The sequence below is a fragment of the Poecilia formosa genome, unplaced genomic scaffold (assembly GCF_000485575.1).
Source record: "Poecilia formosa unplaced genomic scaffold, Poecilia_formosa-5.1.2 Scaffold395, whole genome shotgun sequence".
Classification (NCBI taxonomy): Eukaryota; Metazoa; Chordata; class Actinopteri; order Cyprinodontiformes; family Poeciliidae; genus Poecilia; species Poecilia formosa.
This window is the reverse complement of record NW_006800334.1, coordinates 421,475-437,380: the sequence shown is the minus strand read 5'-3', so window position 1 is coordinate 437,380 and position 15,906 is coordinate 421,475. Positions and strand designations below refer to the sequence as shown.

The following is a 15,906-nucleotide window of genomic DNA, read 5'->3' as shown; positions in this document are numbered from 1 at the left end:
AGTTATAGGCAATCAGATCAAATCAATTATTTCAAGGCTCATCCAGTTAAGGCGGAAGCATACTGAGATGCTTGGTTCAGTTAAAAACAGACTATTATCATCGTCAGCAGAGGAGAGAGAAGGAGGCAGTGAGGCATCGCCGTGTCTGCCCTCTGGTTCCCTCATTCTCCCTCGGTTCCTGAGAGTGATAATTCAAGCAAAATCAATCTATGTTTAGCATCAGCGTCCTGCGGTGAGAGCACTCATTCATTCTGCAAATAAAGCCCAGCAGGTTGCTGATGTCTTGTGTTGTTTAGTCCCAGAGAGGAAGAACTGAGCATCGGTCTTTTTTCTTGACACAAACCTGCCCATTCCGCATTTACTATGCTAGCTTGTTAAATTTTACTGACGGGCAGTTCAATAACTGATTCAATATATAATTGAAAACCTGATTAGATTTTATTATGAAAAATTATGACTAAGAGAGCATTCTTACCAGACCTGTTTGGTCCACTTTAATCGAACTCTAGTTCGTTTGTCTAGAAACTCCGGTTCGTTTGCGGAGGTGTGAATGCGCAATCGAAGTCTAACGTGAATCAAAGAAGCGAAGTCTAGTCCGCCTAAAAACCTAGTTATCGCTTCAGTTAAAATTAACTTTGTTGTGGTTCAAATGTATATGTGGTCACAAGCGGACCCGAGACCGCTCCAAAAGCAGGAAGTGGACTATAGCGCAAGGCATTCTGGGTCAACAGAACCAAAACAAATGCGTGAGTCTAGAGCTAGCGGGAGAAATGACTCATGGTCTTTTACCAAAGACAAAAGATAGAAATCTTACAACCGCTAAAATCTGACGCTACTCCATTTTTGTAGAAGGAAGCTGCACTAATGTCTTCTTCTGAGGTTTTTGTGTCACTTCCTTCAGTAGTTTTTCCATCAGTTTGGATCGTTTGACCAAGTGCAGCGTGAAACCGAACCAAACCAGATGAAAATGTAACAAAAATTACAATTTTGGTCCCCAATAGAACCGAGCCTAACGGTCTATGAGACATGAAAACAGACTTATTGGATTCTTTTTTTTTTCTTTTTTTTTTTCTCACCTCCTCTGAGACTAAAGAAGCACAGCAGTTGTTTTGCATGTCAGTAATTACAGTATCATCATTACGCATCATTCACTCAACTAGAGAAGCTTGTGGATTATCGATTATTGTCTGCAGATGAGTAAAAGCGCATTATTACAGTAGTGAACAGCAGTCTGAGGCATGAATGGTAGGGATCTGCCTGACAGAGAAAGCCTAAAACACGAGCCTCAACGTCTGTGTCGGTGAGTTTTAAACCTTCAACAAGGAAGACCAGGTGCTCTGTGTCCGCTTAAAATGTCTTCATGTGATTTAGTTTGTTACGTTAGACTGCGGATGTGTGATCTAACCTGTGGGGAATTATATTGGCTCCCACTCACTTGTCATCACTTACCTTGTGGGCCTGGTGGACCTGGCTGTCCAGGAAACCCAGGGATCCCAGGCTCTCCTTTTTCACCTCGACGGCCCGGTAGGCCGGGGTAGCCGAATCCAGGATCGCCAGGGGCACCAGGTCGACCTTTGCCTCCAGGAAATCCTGGGAAACCCTTCTCACCGATTGTGCCAACACCACCATCACCCTTGAGAACAATCCAGAAATAATAATAATAATAATAATAACAATAATAATAATAATAAAAAGAGCAAAAAATAAAAATAAAAAACATCAAGGAAGTTAATGGAAAATGAGTAAAAAGCAAATTGGATTTTATTTGTTACAAAGACCACAAGTTCTTACCGGGGGTCCTGGGGGGCCAGCGAAGCCAGGCAAACCGTCTCTGCCAGGGTTTCCTGTTTCACCCGTAGGTCCTCTGAGTCCAGGTGTCCCTCGATCTCCCTTCACCCCGAAACCGGAGAAGGACGATTCCCCCTTCTGTCCTTTACGCCCAATGAATCCCCTCTCACCCTCACGACCCTGCAGAAAACAAAGTTACCAAAGTTGAAACCTCACAAACTTGCGCTTGTTTACAGGAAAATGATAGGAGGATATCAATTACATAAAAAAAAATAAAATAAATAATAATAATAATAATGAAATGTTACTCACAGGCGCCCCCGGACTGCCGTTGAAACCAGGAGAACCCGGGTTACCGGGCTCACCTTTACGCCCTGGGAAGCCAAAGTTGCCTCTGGGTCCTTGAGGTCCAGGTAACCCGGGCAGGCCGACACCTCCTCCTCCTCCTCCTCCACAGTTACAGTCACCGGGGTCACCTGAAGGATGCAGGGATTGAGAAATAAAAAGTAGCACCATGTGAGGAGAAAAATAAAGATTATTACACATATAAAGTACGTAACTATATAAATCATTACGTCACAGTGTTTGTAAACAAGGTCAAGGACTTCCAGCTAACCAACTTCGCAATTTTTTCATTTCTCACTCCAATTTTGTAGTCCAGGTTTAATAAAGCTGAAGCTACAAGCGGATAAGCCAAGATGCTCGGTTGTTGTATTGAGCCACAAAACACTTCGACGGCTTCAGTAACTTCACCAGCATCAAGGAGGATTTGATTTCTGGCTGAGCGGTCTGTCCCGTCTATCGCTATGGAAACGAGTACAGCAAACCGGTAAGCTGTAGCTAATGCTAAAATGACAACAAATTTTATATTAAACATGAATTCATTGTGTTGTGTTGATGTCCTCGCCATTGTTTTGATAGCAGTTAGCATGGAGCCTTCTGCTTATGTTAGCGCTGTGTGCTAACTATATGATGCTGTGTCTTAACCACAGCATACTTATGGACATACATTTGTTTGGGAACATATTATTTTACAGAAAACAAATGAATAAGTTTGAGTTTGAGGAAAGCTTATTTTCAGTCAACACGTTTAAATGCACACCTCTAAAGCCTTTAAGTCCCGAGTTTCCTGGAAATCCCGTCTGGCCAGGCGGCCCAGGGTTTCCAGGGGGGCCTTTACTGGGGGCACCTGCAAACACACACAAGCTAACTCAGACAACAACAAAAAAAAGAAACTTAAGCTCAACTACACTGATTTATGTTAGGGATAACAACATGACAATGGACGACAATTAATTAGAGTTCTTGGGAGGGGAAGAGGGAGACATTTTCTCCCCCCCAAGAAACAGGAAATCAAATCTAGAAATAAACCAAGACAGTGGAAGGGCAGCAAAGTTTCACAGTGCAAAATCAGGGTTAGTTGGCTCTGGTTTTCCATCAGGTTCGAGCTGCTGGTGCAAGATGAGAGGCTTCTGTTTAAAAGCATTGAAATTTGGTTTTACTTTTTGACATGATATTAAAAGTTACAGCGCCCTCCATGATATTTATCAGCCATGGCAATGATGTGCAAAAAAAGTGGGATTTCTATTGTCATGGTGAAGAGCTTTTTGTTTACCACCAGCCTCATCAAATTGGATGCTTTTCCACCACTGGTTGTCATGGTTACATCGACACTCGAATGGTCGAATGTCCTATCGACATGTGTGTAAATGACATGGCCTCCTTCACTGAAATCACAAATGAATGCTCTAATTTATGTATAAATCACAATTTTTTTTTTTTTATTTATTCATGTATTTTACACGTCTTTACCTGGGTGGCCATAAATGTGGAGGGCGCAGTAAAACACCAACGCATTTGGCAAGTACATATTCAGTGGTTTTACATTGATTTTAATAGCTGAGAACTGCACAATGCACACCCATATGGGACATAATTAAACAATAGAAATACACACTGAACAAGTGTGCACATTTTTTTATTTTGACGTACGTTCATTGTAATAAAAAAATAAATGCATAAATTGGTAAAGTTGCAGCCAGGTGTTTTCACTTGATTTTATTTACGTCTCGTTTCCAAAGCAGCTCTCGCGCCCCGAACCTTCGTGTAAAACCAGTGAATGATGTTTACAGCGGGTTACACCTTGTGGCCAAAGACGAGAAAAGCAGCTTGGAGTAGAGAGACACTCCTATCCAAGTCTGAAGCTCGCAACAGCCTACACTCGCCACTTAATGCTATTCCCTGCAAAGAGTACAGCGCAAAATAAGTAAAAAGAAATCAGCATTTTGGGTAGGGAAGTATTGAAAGATGAAAGATGATTTGAATGTTTTGTCTTTTTTATTATTTTTATCATTATAATTGTTATTATTTGAATGGCAGAATGTTGCCATGGCGCTGCATTAGGGTACCTGAGGAACTAACCTGTGGGCCTGTCAGGAGGATAGATATCACAGGGGTCCCTGGGCCGGCCTTAGACAACAGTAAAATTCAGACAGCTGTTATGGTTTGGAAGTTGTTCTCTGTTGTACCTTGTATTCTTACCAACGAGGCGGCGTTTAGTCAGCAAAAAAAGAAAACTTGTTTCACGCCGATTTCAACTGTGGTGCAGCATCATGCGTACAAAGACAAATCAATCATACAATGAAAACAACTTGAGCTGTTACCAGCAGGAACAGTCCTCTTCACAATCTGGAAAGGGAAGGAAAAAAACCCCCCAGAGATTTAACATTTGGTTCGGTGGAGGGATACCTGAGCTGTCTTGAGGACCTGGAGGACCAGGGGGACCAGGAGGACCATCAGGTCCAGGGGGACCTTGGAAACCCTCAGGGCCGTAAGCTGGTAAGCCCGGGTTACCCTTGTCTCCTTTTGGCCCGGCGCCACCAGGAAAACCCGGAGCTCCTGGCCCACCTGCGCACACGACATATTTGTTGTGCACAAGGAAGCCACACTTCATCTTCAGAGTCTTGACCAACACAAAGTAGAGCATAATTGCTCAGATGAAGTAAAGTTTCTATTTTCACACGAAGGGTCTCGTGATTTCCAGACTCAACTATCCAGAGTCTCCAGGCTTTTGCGTTTACCTTAAAATGTAAAACAGTAGAGTTTGCCATTAATCTGTGGCAAATATTTGTACAGTAAGGTTTTAAATAGGTAAAGCAAGAAACTGGAAAGCAGGAAGGCCAGAAGAGGTAGCAAAAGTGAGGACAAAATGAAGTTGGAAGGAAGGACGAGGAACAAGACTAGAGAGGAAGCAGCAGACTAGGAAAAAAGAAGGACAGAACAGAGGGGGGTAGGATTTAAAGGTAGCAAGAGAATGAAAGAAAGGAGATAAGAAATGACAGAGGTAAGGAAAGAAGGTTTGTGGTTTTAGCATAAATAAATTATTCTGTCTATCAATCTGGAGTGTGACTAGATTTCCTAAAAAAAAGTTCCTTCACCATACCTACAAAACCTCCAAAAGTTTGTCATTATTACCAAAGCGGAAAGCGCCTGGCGGTCCCGGAGGCCCGGTGGATCCTGGAGGTCCCTGATCACCGGTGCTACCCGGAAGGCCGGGAAACCCCGGGTCGCCTGGGGGTCCTGCAGCGAAAGACGAACAACATGGCCACCTGACGGATTTGTACAATTACAAGTCCAGGTTTCAAATCCACAATAGTGATGATACCTTGAACAAAAGATCCATCACTGAAGTAACTTGGAGGTCCTGGGAGTCCGATGTCACCTTGGTCTCCCTATGGGATGTTCACGGTCAGAACAGAGCAGAGAAAGGAGAACACAAGATCTACTCTTCTCTCTGATAGCCTAAAACGCATGCTAAGCTAGCTAAAGGATTATTTTTTTACCACATAGAGAGGAGGCAAGCTTTTTACGACTGCAGGAAACTAGTATCTTTAGTTAGTTTTTGAAGTTTCCAATAAAGGGCAAAGAGCAAAGAGAAAAAACTGGCGCTACCATTCCTAGCTAGGTTAAGCTTAGCTACCACTCCTAGCTCCTAGCTAACATAGGAGTGGTAGCTCCTCGCTTAATTAAAACCTTCATTAGTAGTCAAACTATTACAGCTGTCAGCTAAAAACATTAAGAAAAACATGTAAATTATGAGCTGTTTTGCCACAACTTAAAAAACAAAACATTTTGTAGCAAGTTAAACTAGCTAGAAGTTATTGGGAAGCTAACAGTGGTTGTGGTTCAATTGAGAGACAAAACTAAAAAATGTTTTCATTTGTTTGTTTTTATCCAACAGTGAACAAAGGATGTTAAAAATATTCAGATACCTTGGGTCCTTTGAATCCTGGTTGTCCCAGGAAACCTGGTTCCCCCGGTAATCCCTTGAAGTAAAGAAAAAGCTTTTGGTTTGACTTAAGAAAAAAAACATGAGCTGCACAGTGAAGCATCGCAACATGTAAACAAACATGACCCAGACGCTATCTTTGTCTAATCAACAGAGATTCATGAGGTACAGTGTTGAAATCACTTATTTTTATGTTTTTTTTCCTTTTAACTTTTTCTGTAAGTTACTCTCTATGATTATATATTGAGTATTTTCTTTTGATATTCGTCATAATTTCTCATCAACAACGAAGAATATGCAAGGTATATGTGGAAGTAAAAATTCACTTGGTTCAACAGATAAGCTTACCTTCAGTCCAGAAGGGCCAGGTGGTCCGACAAAACCCGCAGGACCCTGATTGAAACAGGGTCAAAGGTCAGACACAGAATAAAAGTTCAGATACAATTCTACAACTTTTTTTTTTCTTCTGGAAAACAGAAAGTAGTGTTCAGGAGCCTTACTCTTGGTCCTGGGTATCCGAGAATGCCCTGTTCCCCGTATTCACCTCTATAACCAAAAGGTCCCTGGATTTAAGTAATACAAAGAAATCTAAATGTAATTTAAGGCCAATGATTTATCACATAGTGGTCACCAAAGGTTCGGCTTAGGTATGGTGTTACAAAAATCTTTTACGAGTAAATGTACAGAAGTTCTGTGGTGATACTCACAGGTGGTCCAGGTAAACCAGGGTATCCTTTTAATCCCTTTGGGCCAGGATCACCCTGAGAAGAGACACGGAAAAGATGGTGGGATAGAAAAAAAAACAACAACTTTGTTTCAGAAGCAATGAAAATTATTCTCTCAGGATATATTAAAAAAATATCAGTGGAAAGTTGATGATTTTACATTTTTCTCATTTAACTTACCTTTGATACTCCACAGAACACACTAACACAATTAGCTCCATTGGGTGATTTATTGCTTCAAAGATGTTACACTTTGAGATTCTGTACGTTGGCTAGCTAAGCTAACACCAAACACATCCAAGCAGCTGCTGCCTTTGTGACTTACATTATTTTGGCACAAGTTAACAGATATCAGGTAGTTAGAGTATCAGAGAGAGTAGGTCTTGATACTAAAGCTAAACATGTAATTCATTTTGTATCAATTTCAGTTGCCTGTGGGCAATTTGCTCTTTCCGTCCCTCCCTTCTTTCATTTCGAAGCATTAGCTAGCAGTGTCATTCAGATGTTAGCATTCCAAATTAGTTCATTTTTATGGTTAAGAATAATTTTCTGAAATACTGGAGATAAATTCTCATAAAAGTTACTCAAATCTTACATAATTCCATTAGCTGTGTGGTAAGGTGTGAAAACTTTGCATTAAATTTGGTTCTGATCCCAGTTTGGGGCATGATGACTCTTATAAAATACAAGCATATGTCCTCTGACTGTCAAATAGGAGACCGGAAATAACAACACTGCCCTCACATTAGACTGTAGAATATTTGTTGAATTTGTTGGTTGTTAATGCCGGTCCAAAACAAACCCTGGCTGGCAAAAGAAGTTGTCTACGAAAAAACCAAAGCTATAAAGGTACAAAGTAGCTAACTGTATGCTAGATACTGAGTACTAATTAGACATTCCGCTTGGATGAGGTATTTTAAATTAGTAACCCATGATTTTGTTTTTTCTGATGCCCGACCTGTTCAATTTTTTATCTACCACCTTTCAAAATGGGAAAAAAAGGAGAACACAGATGGAGATACATGTTGATTCTCATATTATGCATGAAAATTCAGATTTTTAAAGGCTTTTTTACACATTTTTCCCATTAAATGTGGAAGGCGCCACATGGTTTATCAATGTTCACCTGTAAATAAGTAAAACAGATTTCTGAATCCCCATATTCGAGTTTCTTTCTCACAGGCAAACTTTAAACACAGAGCAGCCATTACACCATGTAGACTCAATCTGTAGTGAAGCCATGGAAGTCCAAAAATGTAAAGAATAAAAATCCTCCATTCATTATTACTTTGTACAAAGTTGAATTAGCCTCTCAGAAAACACTCTCTGGCTGTCGGCTCTCAGCTGATCGACACCACTTCCTGCTTCCACACAGAGTCTAACATCAGAAAGTCGTGGAATGAAGTCGAAGTTGCGTTTTCCAACAAACCTGCAGTCCTTTGTCTCCTTTGGGAAAACCCACAAACTCCACAATGACATTGATCAACGGCTGGCCAGGCTCGCCGGGCAAGCCCACGTCGCCCTGCATGTCGTGATCATGGAAGAGAGACGGCTGTTTACACGCCGCAGTTCTGACTGTTCGGCGGCGGCGGTGAGTCAAAGAGAGGCGGGGCGTCGGGAAGCGCTTCTGTAGCTTCGGCGTGTTTGACAGAGGACGGACTCAATGGGGAGCCACAGAAGAGGACGGAGAGAGGAGAGTCTGGGGTGGCGGTGAGAGGCTGGTCTCTGACGTAAATTTGCCTACATTATTTGAGATAGTTACAACTATCAGACTGAAATTCTGGTCAAAATGTCTCTGAGGTGATTAATCTTAGAGCTCCAAATTACAGATGCACCGATCCAATATAAATATCTGTATCGATCCCGATAGAGAAAATTTTTAGATTGGGCATTGGTGACAATGTGCCAGATCTATAAGGGCAGATCTATTCAGTCTAAGACTTTGCTTTGTACTCTGAGTGACGTAGCGTATCATCACCTTCCTAAAATAAGAGCCTAAATAATTGTTTTGCCAAAAGTGATTTATTTTTTTTGTCTAAATTATCTTTTGGCAATAAAAATATAGTGATGTTTTGGTTGAAATTCCTTTTGGCAAAAAATTACTTATGCAATTGCTTTAGAAAGGTGACAATATTTAGAATTCCTATTTGTACTTCCTTTTGTTTTTGACAGTCTCAGTTTCCTTGTTATTTATTTTACTTTGACTATTATACTCCTACTTTCCCTGACTGAACAAATTTAAGTTGTTTTTACATGTCTGACCAAACCTGTCAAGTTATTGGTATATTTAAGTGTTCTGTACTAGTGCAGGGTTATCAAACTCGGTACATTTATGTATTTATGAAAAAGAAATGTTTTAAATCAATTCAATTCAATCAATCAATTCAAACCTCAGATATCGGTATTGGTATCGGAAGTGAAAAAAGTAGACTGGTGCAGTCAAGGTGCAGCCTTGAAAAAAATGCTTAGTTTATTCTGTCTGTAAATTAAATTATGCTAAAATTCCAGTATTTTACATGAGCAAAGAGTTTGCAGGTGTCCCTAATTAAATCTATTTCTATTTCAACTGCATTTTTTGTTTGTTTTATGCTAACCTTTTTTCAAACTTCTCAATTCCATAATTTTATGTGCCTCATACTAATTTCAAGGAATTAGTATATTTTGATTCTCCTGGATAATCGCTGTTTATCCCAACAATGAGTTCATTTAAACTGACAAACAGTAGCAACATTTCTGATTGGTCGACAACTATCAGCAACAAATCTTATTCTGTTGGAAAGCGTGCTGATTGCCACATTTGTGAGGAAAATGAACATGTGGGTTGAGCAACGTGGTAAGAGATTGTTGGTTGCATCCATTAAAAACTCACTAAATTCTCATTCATTATATTTTTTATAAATCTACAGCTGCAATTAAGACAGCAAACGGGATCTAGTTTTGTTTGACCAAAACAATTATCTAAACTTACCGCTCAGATTTTTATGTTCATAAGACGTTTCTGATTCTTACAACAGTGCATCGTTTGAAACTGGAAATTATTTTTTTGACTCCAATTTGTAAAAATATGAGTCAAACTCCACTGGTGAGACAGAAGCTTAATAGGTGCTTCTCAGATGGACCGTTTCCTGTACACATCTCTCCCCAAACCCTCCTCCTCCTCCTCCTTCTTCTGTTTCTCTCATCCTCCCCTCCATGGCTGGAAAGTTTGCTGCAATCACTGCTCCCTTTTTTTTCTCAACCCCTTCCTAGTACATTTTATTTATTCCCTCCTTTTGGCACAAGATCCCATCATATCTGTAAGTTTTACTGTGTGTGTGTGTGTGTGTGTGTGTGTGAGAGTGTGTGTGAGTGTGTGTGGTGACAGTGCTGCAGCGTCTGCCCTTCCCTCGCTGTGTTACCTTGTCTCCTTTGTAGGCAGTGACAATTTTTTCGCCGCTAAGAGACTGGTCACCGGGAGAACCGCTGGGTCCGGGAAGACCCACATCGCCCTGGAGTCCGAAATACACACAACACACCGTTAGCCAATCAGATGGAGCGATTGGTTTGTGGAGGGAAGAAGGAATAGAGTAGAAAATGAGGAGAATAAAAATAAGGAGGAGGAGAGAGGGGCAGAAGTTGGAAAAAAGGGAAAGACAACAAGAGAAATGATGAGTATTTATTATTATTATTATTACTACTGTGGCTCAAAAATTACTTAAAATGTTATTTAATTTCACTATTAAGTTTACACTTTGCAGACAACAAAAATATTGTTTATCTTGTTTTATTTATTTATCATTTTGTTTCAAGCGCAAACTCAAAAGATTTGAGACTGAAACGCTGCACTAACATGGATTTGGATTTGAGCTGTATGCTACTCTTCACCGTCAACTTTCACCATAATTTGATTAATTCCGTGACAGGACAGGCTTACACTTCAACTTGGGCCTAAATTAACACCTAATAGTCCACAGTGCTGTCAATTTGACTGCAAAACCTGTGAAACATTAATTCTTTGGTCTGTGTTCGACCACTAGGCGGCCTGCTAGATTTTTGGAACCACAAGGGGGCAGCACCAAGCACACGTCAAACAAAACAAAGGGCTGAGGAGAAGAAAAAGAAAAACAACAACGAAGTTTGCTGTAAATTAACACAGTTGATAGATTTAGTGTTCTTCCATTGTGGACAAAGATATCAAAACTACAGTCTGGTAAGAAATACTTCATTCTCTAAGTTATTTTCTTCTTCTCCTCTTCAGAGTAGCTAGTGTTTAAACTAGTGTATTATCGCCCCCTAAGGGACTGTGGTGAAACTGTACAACTCTGGGTGGAATATGGACTTTCAGCTGAGCTAAAGATAGAAATAGTTGTGTGTCCTTTCACACAAAGTCCAGTTGTGTGTATACTCTGTATTTTCAACTCGTGGAAGATGAGCCACTTTCTGCTGGAAGTTTTTTTCTGCTGAAGGAAAGTTTTGCCACAATGATAAAAATGAATGAAGTTTGTGGACTACGCTTAAAGCTGCAGCATGTAACTGTTTTTCTTTTATATATTTGTTAAAACTATCTCTATATCCTTTATATTTGTCAAAAGAAAACAAACTCCCCTCGCCTCCTCCCTGTGGTTCTACTGCCATCCGCTCCCGGTCAGAAACAACCAATCAGAACAAGGAGTAGGATCTTAGCGTTGTCAATCATGCTTGCGTACGCTCACACCATAACCCATGCTCTCGGCTACGTTACAGCTAGCACCCCACACCGGAACCTGTCCTGAATGCCCATGCTAGTTAGCATAGTCACCAATGATGTAAGGTAAACAGTTTTCCTGTAATAGTATGTTGTTCCTCCACCAGCACCACATTGAGCAGTGTGTACATGAGCATGATTTACAGCATCAAGACCCTCCTCTTGGCTCTGATTGGTTGTTTCTGACCAGGTGCAGAGTATCTCTGCAGATGGCAGTAGGACAACAGAGAGAAGGCAAAGCAAACTGATTTTTTCGCAGATTATTTGTGTTGTTAAACTGCCATGACATGGTGACAGTTTTAACACATATGTAAAAAAAATACAAAAAAAACTTAGTTTATAAAATGACATACTGCAGCTTTGAAGAATGAATTATTAAAATTGCCTAAAAGGAAAAGTTGAAGCAAATCTGTTTAAAAAATTGTTCAGGTTTTTCCGTGTATTTCTACCTGTAACACAATAAAATTAACATAAATTTGTAATAGAGAAAAAAACAACGGGATAGAAAAGAAAAGAACAGAATGAGAGCAAAAGATTAAGAGTTGTGTTTTTAGACTTTTTTTTCTTATCTCTTAATTATGCAACTTATATCTTTTTTTTTTTAAACACAAAAACACAATTCTTCCTTTCCAAATGTCACACCCAGATGTTCCCTGTCTCGCTTAATGCCATCGAATCGTATTCAGTGTGTGAGGATTTGCTTGAACATACCATACATGCATCGTGTGAGGAAGATGAATGTTAGTAAAGTGTGCGTGTGTATGTGGCCGAGCTGGATGGGTGGATGAGCAGGTGTGGTGAAAGGGTGAATAGGGAGTGGAGGGGGAATGTACCACCAAACAAACACATGTGATCGAGATGAGTAAGTGATTGGATGCAGGAGCAGGGAGCAGTGATTCCAGCAGTCAGTCGCAGCCCACAGACTCTCCCCCCCCACACCTTGGATCGACAGCTCGGAGATTTCCATTCCAAATTCAACGCGCCTCTTTCAATTCGACGAAAACCCGAATGGTCCGGATGATTTCTTAAATGAGTTCAGACGAATGAAATCTCAGAGCTGCCGTTCCACAGTGAAGAAATTACGTGTGAAGCCCACAAAACAACAAACAACTCTCCAAATCTGAAGAATGGGGAGGGGTGGAAAAAAACTAAGACTTTTTTCTTTTCAACATTTTATTACATTTGATCCCCTTCTACTTTCACGGAGGTTGTTTTTGTCTCGGAGGCAACCCAGGTGATTTAAAGAGACAAAAAGCCAAAACAAACTGAATCAAGCAATGGTTGAGGTGATTTTTCTTTTTTTTCTAATATCAGCCCGTGCCGATCAGAAGACGCGGGGATGCAGGGTGTTAAATTGAGGAAAAGGATGGAGGAGGGAAGTTAGGCAGGTTACGGAGCCACCACCGAACGTTTTCCAGCATGCAGAGTGTTCAATGAAGACATTCAGACACAAATTCACTCAATTAGACATGCAGGCAAACAAATATCCACACACACACACCCACACACACACGCACACACACGCACACACTCAAAACCCTGCTAGCGGCTGATTTCTGAGGCGTTAATCTAATCTGAGAAATGTTGACAGGAAAACATAACAGCTAAAGACAAACAGAACATTTAACTTGTATTCCTGAACTGCAGAGCTGCAACACATTCCACAAAAACTGGGGAGGTTTCACTTTTATCAATCTGTAATGTTGCTTTACCGTAAAAAAAACAAACAAAAACAGTAAAATTATCTTCTGGCATTGAGATCAGTAAGAATCTTTAAGCTTTTTTTTCTCTGCCTTACATGAAAGTGTTCAGTATCAGTCTACATGCCCTGAAGCACAACAGAAAATGTGGCCCTCTAGTAGGCAATATTGGAATTTTCTCTGCATGAGAATTTGATTCTTGTTTAACGTATTAGGCACAAAGTATCTTTCTTTTTTGTTTTAATTTCATAGGAAGTAGAGCTAGAAACATCTAGCAACATCTTACAATAAAATAAATAAAAATGATTAGAGCATATTAAAAATTCTATTACTTTTTTTTTTTGAAGAAGAAGAAGAAGAAGAAAGTTTCCATTTTGGTTGCTGGGAATAAACTCAAACATTTTCTACACCAAATAAACAAAGAAGTTACCCAAAAAGTTAGGAAACTGCTCTCCTTTATTAAGAAAAAAATATATATTTTTGCAATAAGATTTTACAAATACATATTTCTTTTTAAAAAGCCAGTTATTTTTGTGCTTTCACGTAAAGTGAAACCAAAGTCAAATTCCTTGTTGGCTAGTGAAGCTGATTCTAACCATGCTTATACTAAAATAAAAAAATGTTATTTTCTGTATTGACACCAGGCACAAAATTCAATTCAGTTCTATTAAGAATTCAAAAATACTTTATTGATTACAAGGGGGAAAAAGAAACATTGTATTCATGGTTGTTTCTTCAACCTAGATCTCAACTACCTCCAAAGAAAACGCAGTTATTGATGGAGGTGTTGCTTTTATTTTATATCAAATCAAAATCATCAAATCAAATTTGTGCTGCTTCTAAATCGTTTCTATCCAGCTTGTTTGGAATGTGCTGCAAGCCTGAAAAGCAGGATTTGTCGTCTTTAAATCAAATGAAACCAGCAAATTCAATTTTTTACTCGGTTTGAACCACTTCGGTTTCGACCACAGAGCTTAATGAAATACTCATTTTCTGCTCCATTTACTTTTTTTTTTTATTTTATTTTCATTCAGGGACTTTGTTATCAATTTAAATGTTTTAACTAATCCCTGAATTCACGTTGAAGCAATTCCGTGTGGTCGGAATCGTTGCCCTCTTGAGACATCCAAACATTTCCAGCTAAGTCGTCTTGGTTTTTGAAATCATTTTGTACCTTTCATCGTTAATGTCCTACCTTGTCTCCTTTCCCTCCTCGATAAATGTCGCCACGGCTCCCCTATAAACACAACGGGTTAACAACTGGAAGAGCCAGAGCCACAAGTCTTTCTTTCTTTTTTATCAAACAGGTAACAGGTCAGTATAGCTGTGACTCATCCTACCTCAAAAGAAATGATAAAATGTCACGGCACTGATCCAAGACTTACCTCTGGCCCTTGGGGCCCAGGAGGGCCGGGGAGTCCCTACAAAGAGGCAAAAGAATCGCACTCAGTTTTTTTGATAAAATTGGACTTTTTTTTTTTTTTTCTTCTTGTTTTGATTTTAAGAGAAAATCTGAAAAGTGTGGTGTGACTTTGAATTTAGAGCAATTCAGGCTTAAAATTCAGAGATGAACATTTTTTTGCCCATTGTGACATCTGTGATGTTAGAAAAGAAATCAGAACTTTGTGATTTTAAGATCAAAACACAAGCTTCTTTAAAATCCAACGTTACAATAGATTGTAACTGCAGACAGAACTCCATATTACCGACTACCTTCCTCTATGAAGGCCTGCAAGTCTCCAATATGCCGTTTTGTAACCTTTAATCAGCGATCAAACGGCATTAAATCCTAGTTATTCTGTGATACTTGTGAAGAAGCCGGTTAAAGACGGACAGGCGACTCGGTTTACATACGGGGAATCCGTTAATTCCTCTTGGACCTTGGAAACCCGGCGGGCCGGTCGGACCTCTGAGACCCTGCAGAGAAAACAAGGAGACGAAAAAGAAAAAGCTCACTGATGTCATTTCCCCTGATGCTGAAAAAGTGTACCTAACTTCTTAGATTTTTACACCTAAATGAAAACATGCTTAATTCTTCAGGATTTAAATTCTTCGCTTCTAAAAGGAAAGGCAAGTCTTACAGGTGGGCCCCTGGGTCCTGGTTCACCTGGTACCCCCTAAATGACAAAATAAAAACACGGATAACAATAAATTAAACACTAAATGATGAGTAAATACAAATTAAAAACTGACAACTTGTTATTATCCAGAGCATGGGAGAGATATCACTGTTATTTCGAAACGATGTCTTGCTTTTTTTGCCATATTCATCGCATCTACTCAGGTTTACAGAGCTGGCGCCACAGCACCACCTGCTGGCCAAACGCAGACACTTCAGGCTGGCTCAGGCGCCCGCCTTGGCCAGTACAGTTTACCTGTAAAAACCTCTATATCAATACACATTAATATGCGCAAAATTCTAGAAAAAAACTGGTGTTAAAATATGTTTTAGGGCTGAAACCAATGTAAGAGGTCTGAGCCTGGGAGTCGCAGTTATTTTCTACATGCGTTTATGAATCTAGATACACTCTGATGATGAAAAAGTCGAAATGCTAAAATCCTGATCACGGGATAAAAGAGGGAAAATATAAAAAATTAATAAATAAAATCAGGATTGAAGCAAGAACAGAAAAGCAGACAGCTGGAATGAACTTTTACCAAATAAAATCTTTATTTTGAGCT

The 15,906-nt window shown here is 39.8% G+C and overlaps 1 protein-coding gene across 5 annotated transcripts in view; it reads right to left on the bottom strand.

Moving 5' to 3' along the window:
* col4a6 (collagen, type IV, alpha 6) overlaps window positions 1-15,906 on the bottom strand; it is a 65,259-nt gene that overhangs the window by 18,834 nt on the left and 30,519 nt on the right. For 2 of the 5 annotated variants that reach the window (XM_016662916.1, XM_016662917.1), the window contains exons 6-22: window positions 15,306-15,341; window positions 15,079-15,141; window positions 14,610-14,645; window positions 14,420-14,461; window positions 8,231-8,323; window positions 6,784-6,837; window positions 6,577-6,639; window positions 6,425-6,469; window positions 6,060-6,113; window positions 5,453-5,519; window positions 5,263-5,367; window positions 4,537-4,695; window positions 4,210-4,257; window positions 2,891-2,977; window positions 2,101-2,264; window positions 1,792-1,968; window positions 1,450-1,633 (exon numbers count right to left, since the gene is read on the bottom strand). In XM_016662916.1, coding sequence (XP_016518402.1) covers window positions 1,450-1,633; window positions 1,792-1,968; window positions 2,101-2,264; window positions 2,891-2,977; window positions 4,210-4,257; window positions 4,537-4,695; window positions 5,263-5,367; window positions 5,453-5,519; window positions 6,060-6,113; window positions 6,425-6,469; window positions 6,577-6,639; window positions 6,784-6,837; window positions 8,231-8,323; window positions 14,420-14,461; window positions 14,610-14,645; window positions 15,079-15,141; window positions 15,306-15,341 — 1,477 coding nt within the window. Of the gene's footprint in view, window positions 1-1,449; window positions 1,634-1,791; window positions 1,969-2,100; window positions 2,265-2,890; window positions 2,978-4,209; window positions 4,258-4,536; window positions 4,696-5,262; window positions 5,368-5,452; window positions 5,520-6,059; window positions 6,114-6,424; window positions 6,470-6,576; window positions 6,640-6,783; window positions 6,838-8,230; window positions 8,324-10,199; window positions 10,290-14,419; window positions 14,462-14,609; window positions 14,646-15,078; window positions 15,142-15,305; window positions 15,342-15,906 lie in introns of all 5 variants that reach the window. The other 3 variants (XM_016662915.1, XM_007576059.2, XM_016662918.1) reach the window with 2 other exon arrangements.